At 37.7% G+C, this 21726-nt stretch overlaps 1 protein-coding gene across 2 annotated transcripts; it reads left to right on the top strand.

Moving 5' to 3' along the window:
• The first annotated feature begins 2560 nt into the window (after positions 1-2560).
• slc12a8 (solute carrier family 12 member 8) lies at positions 2561-21422 on the top strand. 2 transcript variants are annotated; one of them, XM_042002647.1, is made up of 14 exons: positions 2561-2703; positions 3432-3595; positions 3755-3901; positions 5165-5356; positions 5482-5713; positions 12335-12448; positions 12629-12716; positions 13108-13195; positions 14014-14160; positions 18268-18919; positions 19004-19101; positions 19203-19320; positions 19934-19994; positions 20576-21422. In XM_042002647.1, exons 2-14 carry the CDS (start codon positions 3461-3463, stop codon positions 20742-20744), a joined length of 2241 nt encoding a protein of 746 aa, XP_041858581.1. In that variant the 5' UTR covers positions 2561-2703; positions 3432-3460; the 3' UTR covers positions 20745-21422. The 2 variants fall into 2 exon arrangements, with proteins under 2 accessions (XP_041858581.1, XP_041858582.1); XM_042002648.1 differs by lacking the exon at positions 2561-2703 and adding an exon at positions 2706-2822.
• The last annotated feature ends 304 nt before the right edge of the window (positions 21423-21726 follow it).

Raw genomic sequence — 21726 nt, 5'->3', positions numbered from 1 at the left:
GTTTGATTTAAAAATTTAAGAAAACACATTTTTGTCTAACTCAAAGAATTATTTTGGCCCCAAAGAGCTGCACACATATAATGGTTGCAGGATAATACTTTCTTTTAGTAGTTAAAGTAATTTTTATTGAAATTACTTGTCAGGATTGTGCTTAGTTTTTTCACAATTTGCACATTCTTCTCTAAAAGGACTGTACCGTGTACAGCAAGTAGGAAAACATTGACTCTAAAGTACACTGATATTTGTGAGACTTAAATGATGTACCAGATTTGGTTTATTTAAAATAACAAATCATGTTTTTTTTTGCTGTTGTCACTTAAAGGATGAAGCACTTGTTGCTGCAGTTTGTAGTACTTAGTCCTCAGTTTGACAGGAGAGGACAAACTATGGTTTATAAAACAATATTGGACTATTTGCAGCATGTCTGGAAATGTGGTTTTACAGTTTCATTCATTTAGCTTTTAGCATCTGTGCCTTTCTTCTTTTTAAATTATTTCAGCATTTCCTTTTACTCATTCCTGTTTTTTTTTTGTTTTTTTACTCAGCCTGTGCTTGCACAACAATAACAAATACATAAGCTATCAACATGTTCACTATGTAATATGTTGAACTGGGAGCTTTATTTAATTTTGCCTTTCGTGTTTTGTTATTTTAAAGTCTTTGAAAGAAAAATCACTAAGATTATTTCTCAAAACTATTATGTGTTGTTGGGAGGAAATGGCATTTCATTGACTTAGTATGAGTTTTAGATGTCTAGTTTTTCTTAGCATCGCCTTGTATCTAGAGTTTATTCTGCTTTCTAGACTTGTTGAAACCATGCATTTACAAATCCACGAGTGAACTCTCTTGTACTCTGTCGCAGTGTTGACTGCTTTACATGTGTACATATATTTGTGATGCTTTAGGTGCTATTGTGTTAACACTGTCTTACATGCACCACCCAGTTTGAAACTGGTGTTAAGCTCCCTCTTGTTAAAACTCCTCTGACAATCAGGGAGAAACGGCATCATTTTAATCATCAAATACCTTCTTTATTATTGATCATTCCTTTTAGAATGTATAGAAAATATCCTGCTGTAAATACATTGTATATTTTTATGTTCTGCAAAGTACTGTCTATTATTGGAGAGATAAGATGCGTGCAAGAGAAATGTTGTCAGTGGTAGGCATGTTCAATTTAAGCATTTCATAGACTGAGCAATGAAACGCTTTCACTGATAACAGCTATCCGAGAACTGTATACATCTCAGCTGTATCAGAAGAAAATGTACTCTTTTTTTTTTTTTTTAAACTTGAAATAATATTGATTCAAGTGGACTTTGTATTTTTATTAGTTTATGCAGTTTAAAGACATTAGCGGGTTTAAATTTAAACTAGTTAATGAAAATTTCTCTCCGAGAAAGATGGAGTGTAACTCCAGCTGAAAGTCTTTTCAGTATGAAATAACCTCAACAGCTAGGAGGAGCTTAAATTTGACTGTTGAAATAGATCATATATGGTAACAGCTCCTTTTTTTATGTTTGAAATTTGAAGACAAGCTACTCATGTCATTGCAAACCATCTTGAAAAGCACAGTGCTGATGAGTAAGTCTAATTTTGTTAATTGTATTGCATTAAGTTCTTGGACAATTTTCAATTTGAAAAATAGTAATGCAAAACTGTCAGACTTATCAACATTTTTAGCAGTTCTGTCCTTTTTTCTTTTTTTTTCCTTAATGTCTCCTGGCCATAAGTGTCCTTGTATAAGCTAGAAAAAAAACTTGTTTTGTGTAAAAAGATCTGAATTATGGATTTTTTGATAAAAACTATTTTTGAAACATGTCATTTAAGGCACTGATATGTACAGTCTGTCATATGGAGTCGCTCTTGCTACCCTGATTTATCTCTATATGAGTCGTTTGTGTCAAGATCTTTAAACTAGAAATGGGAATCTGAACTTGTGCATTTTCATACTTCAAGAATTTGACAAGCAAGGTTTCTACTTCACTATAGGGTTGGTATGATGTTAGGTTGATTTGCATGGTCTCTGACTTGTTGGGTCGAGTGAACTTGTTTTATGAATAACGTGCAGCTTTAATTTTAGCTGATTAATCAGTCAAGTAACCCCATATGATTAGAATTTTGCAATATATTATGATTTGTAAGCAATCTGATTAAATTGTTTTGATGTGTGTCATGTCCTTATGAATAAAAGTATTCTCAGTATGGGATTGAGCTTTTTATATATGACTATTTTATGGTGACATTTACTTAAACGTATTGCATTAGAAACAAGAATTTAAACTGATTTAAATGCCACTGAAATAATGAAAATGCAAATAACCACAAGAGAATGGACTCTGACAGGTTTTAATTTGCAGAAATACACCTTTAAATTTAAAGCTTTATCTACTTTAAAAATGGTCTAAAAATCCAACGTGAGCACTTTAAAAGTGAAAGTTTTGGTCAGTTTGCCTTTTTGTTTTTCAGATCAGATATTTAGACATCCATATCTGGTGAGCAAAAATTAGCCGCCTAACAAGACTAATTCGATGCAGGTCCAAACTTGCTGTCCCATTTCCAGACGTTGAAGCATATTTGACAAACAGTCCATTTTTTTTCTTTTCTTTTATCTTTAATCATTAAACAACCTTCCTTACTCCCGGGCTTTTAGCCAAAGCTAACGCAATATCTTGTGCAAATGCTGTAACACACCTTGGAAAGGTAAGCAGACACCTGCTGCAAACTGACGCCTTCCAACAACAAGTTGTCTTTCTGGCTGTATTCACAGATTTGTGACATTTACTCAATTTTTTCCTAAAACTGGAACGACATGGGAACAGGTAAGCTTTGGAAACATGCAACAATGAGTCACCGGACTATTAAAAAAAAGTGCCATTTAAGATTTTACTGCAACAACTGTTCACGCGCACCGATAAACTTATTACCGCATTTTAAAAATAAATTAAATAATAAAGATAACCCGATTATAAAAGAAATGTAGCATTCAATGTGTCACGAGGAAATTATAAATTTTGTTTTGCTATGGCCTCGTCGATAACGTTTGTTTTCTTTAAAGCCGCGTGTAACTACAAACAAAACTTTATTTAAAAATACAGTTGTTAAATGGTCATTCATCGCTCAGGTAAAATATGACACTACTATCGTCGTTTTGTGAACACAATTTTATTTCTAGCTCTGGCAATATTAAATTCTAAGAACAAACAAAAACCTTAAACTGTCTAATTTAGTTATTTGAGTTATTTGAATGATGGCGTCACCGTGTCAGGAGACGCAAAGCACACACTGCTGTATCCGGGTAACCTCCTGCTCCACCTGTTGCTTTTTACCGGGATAGGAGCTTTCAGTTTTAGGACAAACCAAGCTTCCTCAGGCGATTACTTCTTTATAAAAGTAAAACATTATTTCCTATGTTGTCTTTTAACATCCAGTCTACAGCCAGTAAACATCTGCAGGTACGATGGATACCCTGCCAGTGGGTTGGACTGTGCATACCTGGGATCAGGTGGGAGATGGGACCAAGCTGCTGAAAGGGGGATCTGCTAGTACCAGCACAAACCCACATGTTCAAGATTTATTCCATGAGGATGCTCGGGTAAGAGATTTGACAGCTCAAATTAGAGTTAGGATATGTAGGCTATGGAATACCAAGATAAGAGCAAGCATGACTTCTATAATAACACTGAAGTAAACCTGATTAAAAATAATAACAAATAAATAATTGATAGTAAGAAAACTTGAATCTTGTGTGTAGGGTTTCCACCAGTCAAGCCAGCCCTGGTGGAGGATCAAGTTATTTGTGTGGGAGCCGGTGCTTTTTGGAACCTGGGATGGTGTTTTTACCACCTGCATGATCAACATCTTTGGTGTGGTTCTGTTCCTGCGCACCGGCTACTTGGTGGTCAGTACACACTGTTTTACTCTTTAGTTTCACTCCTTTGCCTAGTCAGAAGTACTGCAAAACCTCACCCAAAATGAATAAATAAATAAATAAATAAATAAAAAGAGAAGAATGCTACGGCATAGCTAAGCTGCATTCAGAAATTTTCCAATAAAATATTTGCTTCCAATTATAATGATGTATTTGCCCCTGATTATCATTATCCCAGAAATATCATGGTTGACATCACATTGACTATTGTTTAAATGTATTTATATTATGGGGTGGGGTAATGGGAAACAATGCACATGTCTGTGGCAGATTATAAAAGTGGACCAGCAGGTGAACTAACAGTATTAGTAAATAGCTTTTCTAATTTCTGTTTAGCATTGTTTAAGCTTTTTATTGTTACTTCAACCTTAATAAAGGATCTTTCTCTGGCAGTGGATGCTTAACACTTAACTTGGCTTGTGTCATCATAGTTACAAAGATCCTTGGACTGTAATTGCTACATAATTTTTGGTGACAGCTTAAATATAGATTCCAATGTGGGAGAAATGGTTTCTTCTCCAGAGTGAGATGGATGTTATCAGAAATTACATGCTTACTTTTGTTTGAAGTGAAACAATGCAGCCTAAACATGTTTCCCTGTGTTGATGGCTCAGCATCTACGCACCATATCAGTATTTTTTTTTTTAGAACTGTAGAGAGATACAAGAAAATCATGAGACAGAGAAAAGTGGAATGATGAGTAGCAAAGGTCGAGGCAAAAAAAAATAACTTTGTTTTTCATGGTTAACTGCCTGAAACAATAGGATGATTCTCTGTGATTACTTTTATACCTCTTTATACTTCAGCTGAAATCACAGTAAATGATGGAAGAAAGTTAAAGTTTGTACAAATACTTTTGAATTTTAAGGCAGCAAATATGATTTACTTTAGGTGGGAAGAACAAAGATTTGAAAGAACTTTTTATTTCAGTTTGCATCAAATTTATGCATAATGCATATGAAGTACAACAAAAGTTTTAAGTTTCATCAAAACATTAAGTTTGTAAAAATGTACAGACTAAGACTAACATATGAAGCCAAAAAAAAGAGAAGAAAGAAATGGTGAGAGGGATTTGTTAACCTTATTTAGGTACTATACAGAAATTCAAAGTGTGCATATATGTATATAACCTGCTGCACATACATCAAATATGTAAAGTATGCAGTTGCACATGTGCATGTGGTATTTGTTGCAGTGTCTCTAGTTTTGTGTCATTGTCCATGACTTTATCAGGGGAACACTGGCGTGCTGCTGGGGATGCTCCTTGTCTCCATGGTCGTGTTGGTAGCTTTAGTGACAGTGATATCGGGGATTGGAGTGTGTGAGCACTGTGGTGTTGGGAGCGGAGGAGTCTACTCTATGATCTCCACCGTCCTGGGGGGCAGGGTGGGGGGCACTGTAGGCCTCCTCTATGTGTTTGGACAGGTGAGTGACAGATGTGGACTTTCAGTTTGACATTTTTTTTTAAATAATGAAGCTTAGTACACACATTTCTATCATTGTATAATTCTTCTTTTTTTGTCATGTCCCTGCTGCCTCCCACCCTGCAGTGTGTTGCTGGAGCCATGTACATCACAGGCTTCTCTGAGTCAGTGGCTGAGGTGCTGGGTCTGCAGAACCAGTGGGCAGTGCAATGCATGTCTGCGGCAGTGCTGCTGGCCTTGCTTGGGATCAACCTGGCAGGTGTGAAGTGGATTGTCAGACTCCAGCTGCTGCTGCTGGCAGTGCTGGCAGTCTCCACTTTGGACTTTGTCATTGGCACTTTCACACACCTCGATCCAGGTAGGATTGGGGTTATGGGTGTTCTTTTATGGAATTATAGGTGTTTTTAAATAAAAATAGAACCCTTAAATTATTAAGTGCTTGCATTAAAATTATATGAATGTGAAAGTCTGAGCCAGTGTTGCAGACAGACTGTGATAAAATAACAATAATGTCAATCCTAAGAATAAAAAGAAACTTCCTCACTTATTTAATGTTTTTTAGGGTCATTAGTTCATAGCACATGTAAAGACCAATACTCTTTAAATCTGCACAGAGGTGGGCTTGAACATAATTTCTTATTTTAACTGGCTTGTAAAATTTGCAACTCTTTAAATGATTTTCTTGATATTCTCCATGAGTGTTTATAGATTCTCAACTGAGGTAATGATGTATGCAAAACATATGAATAGTTTTCTGTATTTGTCCCTGATTTACTGCTAAATCAGTTTTATAATGCAACCAAGTAGAAGACAGGTTAGACAACTGATTGGTAGACAATTCTGCTGTTTCTGATGGATTTGTTTAGCTTTTACCTTTATAAGAAAGGCCTCCTTCTTCTGTGATTAGACTCCTTTGACTGCATGTTAGGATTTCACAGCAATAGTTTCAAAATATAAATGCCACACAAAAAGACAGGTTTATGTTACTTCCCACCAATTTGGTTGTGAATACCCTGAAATCAAAGCGGTAAAGCTGCATTATAAATAGAATATATTGAAAAAATGAGAAATGTGGAAGAATAAATACTTAGGGGGAAAAAAACTTTACATAAAGACAGATATCATACCATGCTGTGTATAAACATTTGCAGTGTTATTGTTTTAGAAATCAATATTTAGACATATTGTTAAAATTACACAATTCCATATTACAAGGAAATTTTAAAAAATCTGAGAAGTTTATCTTCTCATGAAAATATGAGGAGGCACACTAAGGCAATACTATGTCTTTCAGTAATTTCTGAAATGCATCCCTGGTTAACTTATCTAGTTTCATGTGTGTGTTTCTAGCTGTACCATGTCAAAGGCAGTGGAAACATTTGAGAATATGCCTGTTGGTGGATGGAAAAAGAAACTACTGAACTGATAATATTCAGTTTATTGAGGTTTATTACAAAGTAAAATTAGATAAAGATGAAGAGATGGAAAAGAGGGCAGGCAAAGGGTAAGGAACAGGGACAAAAATAGCAAATATTAAGATGTTATGAGTCTTGGTCTTGTGTCATTGGTGTAGATAAACAATCTGTCGTCTAAAACACTATTTATACATTATATATATATATATATATATACACACACAGTTCATTTTCCTAAAGGATTGTTTATAGCCTAAATTTTCTTTTCCTGTTGTTACAAGACTCTAAAGTATTGTTTACCACTCATAAAACTTCAGCAAACATACTGTGGTCTACTCCACTGAAGGGCATAATTTTCTTTCACTCTTATTTTTTACTTGAAATATTCGTATCTGTGACCTGTTAAGGCCAGTAGGTGTTGCTCTAGTTTCACTTATGATGTTTAATCACTGTGTCCTACTCAAACAAGCCTACTCATACAGTTTTCTTTTTCCAGCGGGAGATTTCTTTCTAATTTGACCTGCTGTTTGTGTTAGAAGGTTTTTGTAAAATGCTGTTTTCCTGCTCTTATAATCTTAAGTTATGTTTGAAATTGCAATGCTTTTGCTGAAGTGGAGCATTTTAGTGGAGATTATATTCTTTTGTTGGCTGCAGGAAGTCCGTCCCAACATTTCCTGTTCTCTGTGATTATCAACTTCCTGTCCAGTGGGAAGAGAGTTCTCCAGAAGCTAAGCCCATATCTAACACGTTAGACAGGAGAATGCTCATTCTGTACTTTTTAACCCCCCCCAAAAAAAAAAGTAAAAATGTGTATTTAAGTACATGTGGCACTTCTTCACTCAAAACTACATAAAACCCAGGCTACTTGTCAAATGCTTGGCAGTGTTTCGCTTTTTCAGCTTTACGACCTTTGGTGCCAGTTAAAATCAGGCGCTCTTTTCCTGACACAAGAGTGCAGTGCTCAGACCCTCCCACCATCCAGTCTGCTTCATACCACAGTTGGTAGAAGCCAGATAGCCGCTCTAAACTGTTGGAGAGCCAGCCATAACAGCTACTCCAGGTTTTTCCAATTAAGTGCTGCTGTGTGTGTTGTGGTAACCTCATATTTGGCAGACAACCAACAGGTCCCCTAACTAACCGAAGCAGCCCAGATTAGAATGAACTTGGTGAATGCTGAGGCACATCCTGAAGGAAAAGGAGCCTCCGCCAAAATGATGTGGTCATGGTTTGATAACATGTCCGCTGTCTGTACTTGGCAGTTCTGCTGCAGTAGGTTTCTCACACCATTGTAACCACCAGTATAGATGAGACATGTCTTATTGGCCAAGTAATTTTTTTGCTTGTGCAAAAATAGCATTTGAATATGTTTTTTACATTTAAATATCAATACTTTCCACCTCACTCGTGATTAGAAAGATTAGCCAGTGCACTGGCAGTTAATCATGCTTCATTTCATTCACTTAGTGCAGTTTCAGTGAGTTGTCTGTAGCAGAATCTGGGTAGGACTACAGTGAAAATGAGATTTTATGATATGATACCATTATGATAAAAATTTTAGTTTCCTAGTAGAATCACGCACTTCTCATGTTTAATGATTATAGAGCCAGGCAAAGCATTCATTGCCTCATAGTTTGTTTTTTTCCCCAGATTTGTCGTCTAAATTGTCTTGGGATGTTTGTTTTTTTTTGTTTTGTTTTGTTTTTTTTTGCAATGGAATAAAATGGACTGAACTGGTATAGTGATTAAATGAAAAGAAATACATGTTTATAAGATAGGTAGTAATAATGATGATGACGATGATTACAATGATGATATAGAAATTTTAAAAACCTGAAAAGTAAAGCATCCATAAACTTAAACTTTCTTTAAACCCAAAATGATGATCTGTTATTGGTTCAGTTGGTTGTTGTTGTTCATTGCCCTCTTTATGCATAGTAATTTATTTATTCTGGTCAGTAACACTGCCAGCACATTGTCTCTGTGACCAAACAGTTTGATTGTGGTGCGCAGATGAATTACCACTTGTCACGCCTAACCACGTCCCTGTTGTTGAAGCCTGTTTGTCCTCACAGAGCAGGAAGCCATAATGGGCTTCTTGGGTCTGGGGTTTAGGGTGTTAACCAGACTCACCCACATTTTTGGAAGATGACAAAGAAAAACTGCCGGAACTTAGATCTGAAGCTTGCTTTGTCTCCAGAGACCACCACATCATCTTTCTCTGTGATCATAACTGTAATATAAAGTTGTCGATCATCCCAGTGGGACGTGCCCCACCTCTGTAAAAAGCACAACCCACTCTGTACTTCATGCACAACAATTTATACTGGTTGGTGTGTGTGAGGGTAAGAGGTCAGTTAGACAGAGGGAGAGGCCTCAGATGCTCATGTAATCCGACTACACATTCCAGTCTGCATCAGAGGAATGTGGCGCTCAGAGAGGAGCCCCACTCTGCCCATACACTTGCTTTTCAAAGAATAAACAAACTGAAAAGGGAACATTATCACCTAAGATTAGTTTGAAAACATAGCTAGTTTAGTAGGCTTTAAACTTGAATAAAGTTTAATATTAGTATTTTGGCTTTACCTTCTGTGGTGGAAATCTTCACTGCAAACAATCAAATGCATTTAGCTCATGTTTGAAGGTGGTTCTGGGTGCATATAGTATTCCTTATAGCAATCTGTGCTGTACTGAAGACAAGGTGAGGACTGTTGGGATTTACTATTGCTTTTTAGGGGCTCAGAAAATAAAAGATATATGATGTGTCCTGCAGAGCTCCACATGCTTGTTAATTTTTGCATCGTTGGAGATTAAAACAGCTGTAAATGCAGTGTCAAAGCTTTAGGAACAGGTCTGAGAGCTACCTTTAGTACTCCATGTGCTGAGTGTTTGTAGCTTTACGAAACCACAAACTGGTGATTTAAAATACCATTTTGTTTTTTTTAGCTAATTTTGAAGTCTTATTGCATGCATTATATAACACACTGGGTAGGTGTGATGCAAAATACAGTAAAGCTGTCATCTGTTGAGTCCCATGTGCATAACAGAGGCCCAGCAACCAATCTTTGGCTTCTAAACACATGGAAAATACAAACAAACTTGTCTTTATCCCTAGGGTGAAATACAAGTGAGCATGTATCTCTCACGGAAGCATGGTGTCCTGCAACACAGTGGATTTAATCATTTTATCCTGGAGGTTAAAGAGTTTAAATACGGGTACGCCCTTTTAAAGAGAGCTCAATTGTGAGAGCTGGCAGAGTGGGGCTCACTTGGATGTAGGAGTGTGATGTTGTAATATGGGTGGGGACCTCATCGTGCGGACATGGACGCTGATGTGCTCTGGATTTGTTTGGTCCTGATTGTTTAGACAGAGGGCGATCACACTGGGTCACAGAGTGAACAAAAGTTTGAGCCAGACCCATTTAGTGTTAGTGTTTACATCTCCTTAAACACATACCACAGAGAACATGCACACCGATAGTTAACAGTACACACAGTCCTTTAGGATCTGGCTTTGTCAAAAAAAAAAGGAAAACAAATGAGCAATTCTCACTCTGTGTCTTTACCCTCTCTCTGTCTCCCTCTCTTGCTCACTTTGATTCTTTTTCTAAAAACTTGGAAGCTGCTGAGCTTCTGAAAAGGGTGGTGACTTCCTTTTGGATAAACATGTCATTAATCTGAGAGAACACATTCTTTCCCATCGCAAGATAACCAAGGGGGAAATGTCCGGTGTTGTAACATAGGCGGGTCCTTTTGGCTGTATGGTTTAAAAGGACCCCACTAAGCAGAACAACCTTCACATTCAGCAGACTGACCCGAGACTGAACTGATCTGTCCTGTCTTCAGATTGCGTGCCATGAAATGGTAGCCCTAACCACCTTTGGCTGCAAAATATTTTGATTGGGTTACTTTCACAACTTCAAATTACATTGTTATTTTGGTGTGTTATAACCGCTCATGATAAAGTGGAGTTGTTATAAATGCTATAAAGAAGTCTGCTAAATATGCAGATGAAAGCAGTGATATGTATATTTTTTAGCATTGTGAACTGGATGCATAAACCATGGTTATGGAGAAAAAAGGCATGCCTTTTCTCCACATAACAACTGGTATTTGTAAGACTGTTCTAGAGACATGCCTCCGATGATGTGCACCTGATTTATAGTGTTCAGTCAAAACTGAGATGAAAGTTTACATGAAGTATTTTTAAAAATATCTATTCAAATAACATTTAATGCAGAATAAATTTCTTTTTTTTCTTTTTAGGTCACTATAAAAAACTGTGGCCATGATTAGTTGTCATGGCAGAAGATAACTGTTTGACTTTGTAAACTTTCCAGTTATTTCTGTCATATCATTTTGCTTTCTGCCTCTGCCAAGGTCCTTTAGCACTGAACTTTATCACCTTCATTTTTTTAAACTGATACTGTAATTTTTGTTCAGATCATAGACCCAGAGCATTAACAACCACATGAAAAGCATTTCTCCACTTTAATGATAAATGTTTTACTGTATGCTTGCACGTTAGGGATTGCGTTTGTAATTTCATATATAAATGAGTGTTTATAGACCTATTTATTGAAGAGGACTATGCATGGCTGTGTGTGGCTTTATGAATTTAAGAGAGACTTTTTTTTTTTTTGCAATCATAGTTTTAGCTGGTCTAATATGTATATTTTTTTTCCAAGAGTAATCATAAGAGTGTACCATTTTCACCCTTACCTGATCTTAACTTTACCAAGATGTTAACATTGTTAAAAATGTAACTTCCTAACAATCCTCCAAGGCTTTATGATGTATACTTATGGTCCAGTTAGGAACACTTGGTAAATTGAACTAACATATATATTTTTTCTGTTTATTTCAGGTTTCTTTTTTATTTCTTCAAGTTTTTTTTTTTAAATGTTTATTCAGCAATTGGCTTTAAAAAAATTCAGATAAATATTGATTAGTATGAATACAGGATGGTGAAAATGGAGAAATCCAGGGGAATGGTTTAAAAGTTCTGGCTTTGGGGTAAAGTAGAATGTATTTGCAATAGTAATTTGCAGTATTGAAAAGATAGGACAAACTCCATCTGCAGTTGAAGATGAAAACGGGTACAGTTGCATTTCCATTTATACTGGTTAGCTTAAAGCCTACCCACGTCAGGGAAAGACTACCTGGTTTTCTAGAAGGCACACAGTACAACATGACATGTATTTAATATTTTGAGCAAAATTTTAAATCTTTCACCTAATTTTATACAAATTATGGGACATAGTTTTTGAAGAATGTAGCTTCCCGGTACTCAATGATTAGTCTGGCAAACTGTGAGGTCAGCTGTGGATCAGGCTTTGAGTAAAGAGATCCAATCTGTTTTAAGTTTAAAGACTTTAAAATAAAATTACTTCCAGAACTTGCTTGTATTAAATCTGTTATTTCCCCCTCAACCAGAATAATGTTCCCTGTGCCACCGGCTGTAATGTAAGCCTAAAGCTAATCTATGCTGGATCAGCTAATAAGTGGATGGTTTGAATACTCTACCAGGAAATGCTGGTAATTCTGGTTGTTGCATTTTATTTCAGAGCATGGTTTCATTGGTTATTCAGCTGGACTTCTCAGCAGCAACACAATGCCAGATTATAGTCAAGGTGAAAACTTCTTCACCGTGTTTGGGGTCTTTTTCCCTGCTGCCACAGGTAAGTAGTCCCCCTCACTTCTTCCTTTTAGAGTCCATTGTTCCTGTATTGCATGAAGTATGCCAACACCCGTGCTCTGCATTTTTCAATCTGTGTATGTCATGTCTAAAAAATTACATGCTGTATTGTTCAGTATCTGGTGTACATTTTTGTGGTTTTTGTATCTGTGTGCACGTGTAGGGGTTATGGCAGGCTTCAACATGAGCTCAGACCTGCAGCGGCCTGAAAACAACATCCCTGTGGGAACGCTGGCAGCTGTCTTCACCTCGTACGACAGGACCCCAAATCCACCAGCACACACACACACAACAACAGAGCCAGATAGAACAACACTGCACAATGTAGCATGACAAAGCAACTACGCACCGACACAATAAATTACTCATTAGCTGCACATTAACATGTAACACAGTGGTGGTGTGATTCATTAAAATGAGTGATTTCCACATGTGCAGATTTTACTTTCACCTGCTCAGTGGTGTCTTTTTCAAAAGAGCAATTGTTTCCAGTTCCTGTGGTTTGAACAAACAAACCCTCATTCCCACTATGGCCCTATCAGACTTTCACTTGTAAGGTTGTCCTGCCTGGTTTCTTCTATTATTAGTAAGAAAGAAGCAGTTGTTAATAATTCTGTGTGGTGTGCTGTCTGTGACCCGCAGGTGGTTCCTGTATCTGGTCTTTGTCTTCCTCCTGGGGGCTATCTGCACCAGAGAAGCTCTGCGCTATGACTTCTTGATAGCAGAAAAGGTAAACTCCTCTGTTTCCATCCAAACCTGTGAGTGAGGCTTTCCAGTAGTCGAGGCGAGGTGAGGGATTTCCCCCGTCATGGCTCTCTTAGTTGATTTTTTTTTTTTTTGTGGTTAGTTAGAGGCTTCTGACCAATTTATGCTGTTTTTGTTCACTGATGGGGAAATTGTGATGTGCACTTTGCCCTGGTTGCACTGACTCACTGAATTTGTACATGAAAAAAGGAATAAGATATCTCAAATACTTTTCCTTAATATGTCATTACATTTTGCTATTTTTTATTTTAGACATTTTAAGTAATAAAACTTTAATCAAAGCATTGTGAAGTTATGATATAAATGCTTCGAGGCAAATAATCTGACTTATTTCTAAATGAGGAACAGTTATAATACTGTGTGCATGTGTACAGAATAAATGTTTAACCTGTGAGCTATAGCTTTACTGCAAATATAAAAAAATAATGTTTTTGTCTAAATGAGAGACGAACCAGAGATTGTAAATGAGCTTGAGATGTCAGACCTTTACATGAAGTTACTGACCAGGGAAAAGTTCCTTGCCATGTGTGTAGTCATTGTGATTCTACTGTAAAGCTGTGATGAATAAAATTTAACCTGAAATGGCATAAGATGGAGTTATTATTAAATGCTTGATTTGGCTTTTAACTAATTAGAGAATTCCTTCCCTTCTCCGTCAGTGGTCATTTCTCATTGTTTTGTCAGGATCTGGCTGCAGCGGAACTAACTTGGGTGTAGCTGTTGTGAGCTCTCAACCCCACCTCATCCTTTTTCACCCTCTGTTTGTTTTCCGTCTTCCTCCAGGTCTCCTTGGTGGGTTTCCTCTTTCTGCTGGGCCTCTACATCTCCTCCCTGGCTTCCTGCATGGGTGGCCTATATGGAGCACCCAGGATCCTCCAGTGCATCGCCCAGGAGAGGGTCATCCCCTCGCTGGCCTTCTTGGGAAGAGGGGTGGGTGAATAGAAGGATGGAGCCCTTTTTCTTTGATACTTTGTGTCAGACAACCTCATGGATCTGTTGTCATTTAGAGTTTGAAGTTGTGTCAGAATGATTCACAGATCAGTCAGATTTCTTTCAGACTTTGATGTTGCACAAAGCAGAGCTTCTCCTCTGAATGATGGCTTGTCATTTTAAACATAGTGCTTTATACATCAAAGCCAAACCTTGACATTTGAAAGGGCACTTTCATTAAGAATTTCCAATGAAAATTCCCCTTATACGTTTTTACCACAAGTTCCAACAACAAATCCCCAAATGCTGCTGAGCATCTCAAATGCTTTGCTGCCATGGCAACTGAGTGAACTTTTCAGTTTATAACTGTAAGAGGAACTTTTTTTTCAAATCTGAGGCAGAATCTTTGTACAACATGAATCTGTACAGAGAAAATTAGCCAAATACGTGGTGACCACGTTTTAATTTATGTTGGATTTTCTGATATAAATAGGATTCAAATATAAAGCACATCTAAAATGTATTCATGAATGTGCTTCAGTTTGCCATCAAAAAGCTTCTGGCAGAATTCCTTGACAGAGATGGTAAAGTTGAACATGCTTTCTTGTTTTTAAGCACAGTCCACCTTTATTCAATAGGGTTGAGGAGTCTGAAAAGGCCATTCCAAAAGCATAATGTTATCCTGCTTATGTATTCCTTGGATGAGGATTCATCATGTTGGAACACCCAACCATATTCAGCTTTCCATGCTATAGATAACAGTTTGTAGTTACCTTGAAAAATGAGGTAGTCTCTCTTTACAATCAAATCCTCTTTGCGCAATCTTCCAGTTCCACCAACAGCAAACAGGCCCAGAGCATGATGCTACCTCCAACGCTGTTTACAGATTGTCTTAGGATCTGCTGTAACACAAACAGGAGGGGGGAGTTACACAGGACGATACATTATACAATACCTAACAATATTAAAACACACATAAAAAAATATTCAAACAAAGAAAATTCACTATGTCGCAGCATATCATGCAGCAAAGCACCTGCACGACTCCACATCTCCCATCAGCATGCCTGTGACAAGAGTTTTAAACTGGGGGAGGCTAACGAGGGCCTGAAGCTTGTTTTTTGAATTCCATTCCAAGTAAAGGGAGCAGAGTACATGAATGCCCTATTCCCAAACTCAGTGTGAGTTCTGGGCACTGAGGCAGAAAGACAGACTTGGAATCGCAGATTGTGCGTTAGGTTGTACTTTAATGCAAAATAATAACAGAGGTATGGAGGAAGTAGCCCAATAATAGCTTCATAGATAAAAATGTACCAGTGAAGAAGACAGCGAGCAGACAGCAGCCAACCAACCTTAGCATACAGCGTACAGTGATGTGTTCATGATTTATACCCAGTAATAAACCCCAAAGCAGCATGATACACAGTATCCAGCATATGTAATGAGGTTGCAGTAGCATTCATGTAAATACATCTCCACAGTCCAACATAGGCAAAAAACAGTTGCAGCATGATTTGTTTCTGAAATACAAGCACTTTCTTACCTTTAGTTTTTTTTTTTTTTTTTTACCAAATTGCCAATCTGAGGTCTAAAAGTCAAATTTTCATGTAAAAAAACAAAACAAAACAAAAAATGTATTTAAAAGTAGAGGCTATCACAATGTTAACTGTGCAAACAGTAATGAACCAGTGAACCATGAAACCTTTAAAAATGTTGAAAGACATCAGTTCAAGCCTAATATTTCCATGACATTGAAGGTAATTATGATCTAATGTAAAGTAGACTTCTGACCTGAGCTGTAAATGTAGCTCAGGTTTCTTTAGAACTTAATATTATTTCTTGTCACTTTTCTCAGGATATACACACCCTGATTTCTACCTGATGTTAGTTTTAGAAGTGATGAGAGGCTGAGAAGTAGCCTAAATGTCAGAAGGTACTTTATTTTTAGACGTATCGGTCCATATCAACAATAATAAAACAACAATACCAACAACAATTTAAAAAAAAAAAAAACAACACAAAATTATATCAATATATATCATCTGTACTAAACTTGTATTAAACTTGCATGCTAGCATATTTGCTTGTGCATACAGTTGCATACTGATGGTGGACATCATTATCATCATCGCATGAATCATTTCTGATTATATGACCTAAATATTTGACTTTGTTCACCACGTTGAACACTTGGGCTGCTAAATAAAATGAAGGACATTTTAACTTCTGGTCCTCCTTGGTTTTAGCAATCATGACAACACCCTTTTTATGATAATATATGATGTCATACTGCACACCATAACTTGCACAGACTCGAAGAAGTTGTTGTAAACCAGCACTAAAGGGAGACAGAATGACCAAGTCGTCTGCATACAACAGATGATTAACATGACGACCCCCCCACCACCTTACATCCAGTTTTACATTAATTTGACTTCCTTGAGAGATAATCCATGTATATAATCCAAAGTACAGGCGACAGTATGCAACTTTGTCAAACCCTATTAGTTACTAGAAATGGTGCAGAAATGCTCCTGCGCCATTTAGCTTGCATACATGACCTAAATACCAATATTGTAAAATTATTATCAGATACAAAGCAACTCTTTGCCCTTTCAGTTTGGCAAACAATTTACAATGATCAACTCTATCAAATGCTTTGGAAGCATCCAGAAACCACAGGAATACTTTAGAATTATTTAATTTATACTTAGTGGCAATTTCCTTTAGTGCATATATACAAAGACCTGTACTGTGCTTACATTTAACACCAAACCGTAGTTATTATGTTATTACTCTTGAAGCTGATCCAAAAGTAATTGTGCAAATACTTTAGAGAGTATGTGTTGGGGGAAAAATAATTAAGATATAAGAGTCTGAGAGAAAGTGTAACAAAGTTTATTTAGGAAAAAGAACAGACAAACCAGGGCAATAAGGCCTATTACCCTCCATGCTGGACATTTTACCTGCTTTGCCTTTAACAACTAGCACCAACAAGACTGTTGACATGGAGTCAGGTAAGATGACTTGTTTCAGGAGAACCAAAAAACTCATAGCAATTAGCATAAGGAATCTACGCTTTCCATACTGCAGATGTTATGCTAATATTTGGTCCAAATGCTTTATTCAGATCTAGTTTCTTGATGGCACAGCACACTTCATCAGCTCCAATAAGCACACCCTCATTAACAGCTACATCACCAACACTAAATACAGCACTGTTAACACAGTTAAAAAGATTGCTATAATGTTTTCGCCATAATTCAGCAACATTTTTATCTCCAGCAACCCCATCAATAACAGATGGCCTTAGCATCTTACTGTTTTTAATAACCTTAACTTCTTTCCAGAATTCATATCAAGTTTAACTTATAAACAGCTATAATTCAGTCACTGAGGACTTTTATTGACAATGTTTTTCCAACTCAAGTCATGTTGAAATGGATTCAGTAACAATAGTAAGTAATTGGCATATTGTGACCTAAAATGTGCCTAGCCTAGATGTATAGGGGGTGTGGTGCCTGCACTCTGCAGGAAATGGCTACAGAGCTGCCTAATTATAGAGCGTAAACTTCATATAGTAAAAGTGAGAGAACTGACTTCAGCAGCAGAGAGTAAGAGCACACAGCTGCTACACACACGGGCGTACAGTCACGTTAACATTGTGACCCCAACCATCCCAGTTTTCCTCAGGCTTCTCTGGATGGCAGCAGCATTTGACCTCTCAGCAGGCTGGAAAGAGGCCTTAGACATCTTGGCCCAAATCAAAGCCTCAGAACAAACGCAGGAAGGGCGACGGGCAGGGCCCTGCTTCGTTGTATGCTCTGGAGGCCCGCCAGGCACACAGCCGTCCTCCTTGAACTATGAGATATAAGTGGGGGAGTGAAAGCAACCTGGTTAACAATGGTTGTTGTTAGGTCATTTTGTCCTTCAAAATTAAACTATTTTCTGGTTCATTGCATTGAATAATTTTACTTTGATGTGAAATGGAATTAAACACACTTTAGAACACAGTTATTTATCTTAATTTTAATTAAATGTATTGTGGACATGTTCATTGTTACTGGTAGTTCAGTAACTGTAGCCAGCCTTGTCTTTCTCCAACAGAAAGGTCCAAATAGGACTCCAGTAGCAGCCATCTGTCTGACCAGCTTGCTGACCATGGCCTTCATTTTCATCGGCCAGGTCAACATCCTGGCGCCCATCGTCACCATCAACTTCATGCTCACCTACAGCTTCATTGACTACTCCTACTTCAGTGTGGCCATGACCTTCCAGTTTCAGACAAAACAGAAGAAAAGCAGCATCTTAGGAAGAAGAAGCCGGCGCAGGTCCAAAAGGCAGAGCTCCACGCCGTTGATTAAATCCACTCTTCCCAGCTACGGGAGTGGAGGCGAGAGTCCACGGGGTAAAGGCACTCTGTTGGAGTTTACCAGAGACATGAACCAGATCTTTCCCCCTGTCTCAAAACTTGATTTAGGACCTGAGAAGACTCCTTCTAGACAAGAGCTGAGCTGCAAATCCCAGAGCAGAAAGACTACGGCTAAGCAGAAACTGATGGACAGCTTTGGTTTGGACATGAACAGCAGTGCATTCCCAGAGGAGACGGGAGGGGAGAAAAGTCCAGCTCCACCAGAGGAGGGAGCTGAAGAGCAGTGTGGAGATGGAGAGATCAGGGCTGAAGAACCACCTCATATCCAATGCCATTCACATTGTGTTGAACAGGATTCATCTGCAGAAGCTCACAATCATGAAGCAGGTGATTAGGCTTACACAGACAACATTAAGCCAGACTGAGTATGTGCCACAGAAGTGAGGTCAACCCATTTATTTTATCTATTAGGTGCTGGAGCTAAAATCGAACACCAAAACGTTGAAATCCAGCCCATGCAAGATTCCTGCTATACAAAGTTATGTAACCACTGGATTGCCCTCATTGGGGTAAATTACACAAAGCTTTCTACACATTACCTTTTTATGTTCTTACTGAAAGATTTTTACAGAACAGAATGATTAATGTGAACATATTTGCTTCCTTTCAGGCACTGAGTTCCTTATTGATCATGTTTGTTATTCAGTGGGTTTATGCTTTGGCAAACATACTAGTCGCCCTGGTGCTTTTCTTCTACATTGGAAAAACGAGTCCCGGACTACCTATAGGTGATTTCCATCTGCTCATTTCCTGGTATAGAAACTTTCAGCTTGGCTTTAAGGAAGCAGTGGATAGTAATTGCATCTGATGTTGCTGTGACAGCATTCATGTTTCCTGTGGTGGACTTTGCACGTTTATAACATTCTGAATCTATAAACGCTAAACATATGCCTTTTTATAAAATCTTTATATGTGAGATTATTCTATTATGTCCACTGGACATTGCAGACTTAAATATAACATTTGAATTTTGCCGTATTCAAGACGTGACAGCCAGCAAACTCTGCTGGGAGCTTCACTTGCTCTCCCTTTGCTCAGCAGCTGTCATGGCTTAGAGTTTCTAGAATAGCTGGATGGGACACCCTGTATCTGTGTGTTACCATGCGCCTTAGCTGTCTGACTCATAACATTTCCAAGAAAAAGCACTCGGGTGTCCAACATTTGTCCCCCAGGTGGACAATGAGATGTTGCTGATCTTGTTGCGGTCACTATGCACTGTTGCTTTAAAGAACGAAAAAAAAAGGCACTAAAAACATAAGAGTTGTCAATTTTAATTCATGGTTAGTAATTAATAATAATTCTGGGGGAAATGTAACTTTTCTGTGTGGTTTTTTTCAACAGGTATTGCAGCTCAGTTCAGCTTTTTCAAGTGGCTGAAGTCAACACTTAGTAGAATTTGCAGGTATTGTGTGGTTTTTATTAATATTGAAACAGTGATTACCCTGAGGTCGGGATGAAGGAGTGGAGGCTTAATTTAAATTATAGTTAGAAATATTTTATGTCATTGTATCAAACAGGAGTTGTCAGCAAAGGAAACTCCATTAACCAAATTTCTCAGTTTCTTTAGTTCCTTATTGATGAAGCAGAAAGAAACTGGAAGAAGTTCCTCCCTTATGAAGGAACCTCCTCCAGTCTATTTTTTTTAATGGTTTCCAAAAGACATTCAACTCACTGTTATACTGGAATATAAACAAATGTGGAGGGCCTGAGCTTGAATTCTAAGGGGAGTCACATCCACATTAAAGCTTCAGGGATTAAAGTTTTATTTTTTGCTTTTTGTTTTCTAGGGGCTTAAATACAGTTTATAATTTGATTCAAAGCTTTTTTTGTGATAATTTAATTTGGAAAGCTGGATTCATTCGATACCTGTAAATATGTTTTAGTGAACAGACTATTAGCAAAAATTCCCTGATAAGAAATCATCTTGGCAAACCTTTACCATTTTTACAATAAACTCACGTACCATGATGTCTTGCCTTTCAGGACAAAAGGATCCCCCCGGGATGAGATTGTAGTGACCCCTTCCTTGTCTGGGATCGGGCTCAAAACCAAGCAGCTGACAGAGGAAAATGCAGACTTTGCCTCCCGTCACCGTTTTCACCAGTCCTCTTTCATCCAGACCGATAAGATGGTGCAACCACCAAACCACTGACCAACCTCAAACTGTGTCTCCTGTTGTTCTGTCGCTGCACTTTCTATTTAAGACTTTCAGTAGCTCAGGTAATTTTCCAGCGGTGATCCAGCAGCCTGAGCTTTTCTTAGAGTTGCACAAAGGACACATACTTGTGTGAGAGATACATAGAAATATTTGGGGATGGGAGGTTACAGTGGTATCTAGTATTTTTTTGTCTAATATATTTTCACAGAAATGTCTATGCTGTTTTAAATCGTTTTTGGTTGTCAGATTTCTCCACAATACTAATTGTGTTGCACATGTTCATGTGACACAGAGGTTTGATTAAAATGTATGTACACACATATACGATAAACGATTTTTTGTTGTAAGTTTTTTTTTCTTTTGTGGTATTTAATAGATGGGTCAAAACTTTAGGGGGTTAGAAATTCCTTAACAAATGTATCAGAGTTGATTCTCAGATCAGATTATGTAAAAATCCCATTACAACCAAAACACTGAAATTTTCTCAGATTATTCTAGCAGCCTTTCTTTCTCATACTGACATAGATCCAGCACCTGATAGGCATGTTAGATTTTTGAGGTGGTGTTTGATATAAAGGCTGTATTTATGCAATGCATTGTTCTGGTGAATTGTTTTCTGCAGGGTTCAGAAAGTCATGTTCCAGCAACATAGAAGCAAAGCTGTGAAAACCACTTCCTCTCTTCGTTTTTCTTTAGTCAGAGCCGTTGTCTGCTAGCAGACGCATGGTCCTCTGTAGGCATGCTGATAGCTTATTTCCCCATCTCCTGATAACTTATTGGCTATCACATAGTTCAGAACTGTGGACCTGGTTATCTGTCAGTCTGCAGTTTTCTCCAAAACCATCCTTGCTGTCATGGTAACAGACAACCTTTCAGTACAGTAGGAAAGTTAACATACATGAATTTCAGTTTAGACACAAGCTTGATGTTGATATTATCAGACAGGCCTGAACTCTACACACCTTTTCACCACAGG

Source organism: Melanotaenia boesemani, chromosome 12, assembly GCF_017639745.1.
Source record: "Melanotaenia boesemani isolate fMelBoe1 chromosome 12, fMelBoe1.pri, whole genome shotgun sequence".
NCBI lineage: Eukaryota > Metazoa > Chordata > Actinopteri > Atheriniformes > Melanotaeniidae > Melanotaenia > Melanotaenia boesemani.
Note: the sequence above shows the minus strand (reverse complement) of the source record. Positions and strands in the feature narration are given on the sequence as shown.

Coding starts and splice junctions, on each gene's coding strand:
- slc12a8 (XM_042002647.1), top strand. CDS start 3,461: ATGGATACCCTGCCAGTGGGTTGGACTGTGCATACCTGGGATCAGGTG. Junction 3,902..5,164: donor TGCGCACCGGCTACTTGGTG/GTCAGTACACAC, acceptor TGACTTTATCAG/GGGAACACTGGCGTGCTGCT. Junction 19,102..19,202: donor ACTGGATTGCCCTCATTGGG/GTAAATTACACA, acceptor GCTTCCTTTCAG/GCACTGAGTTCCTTATTGAT.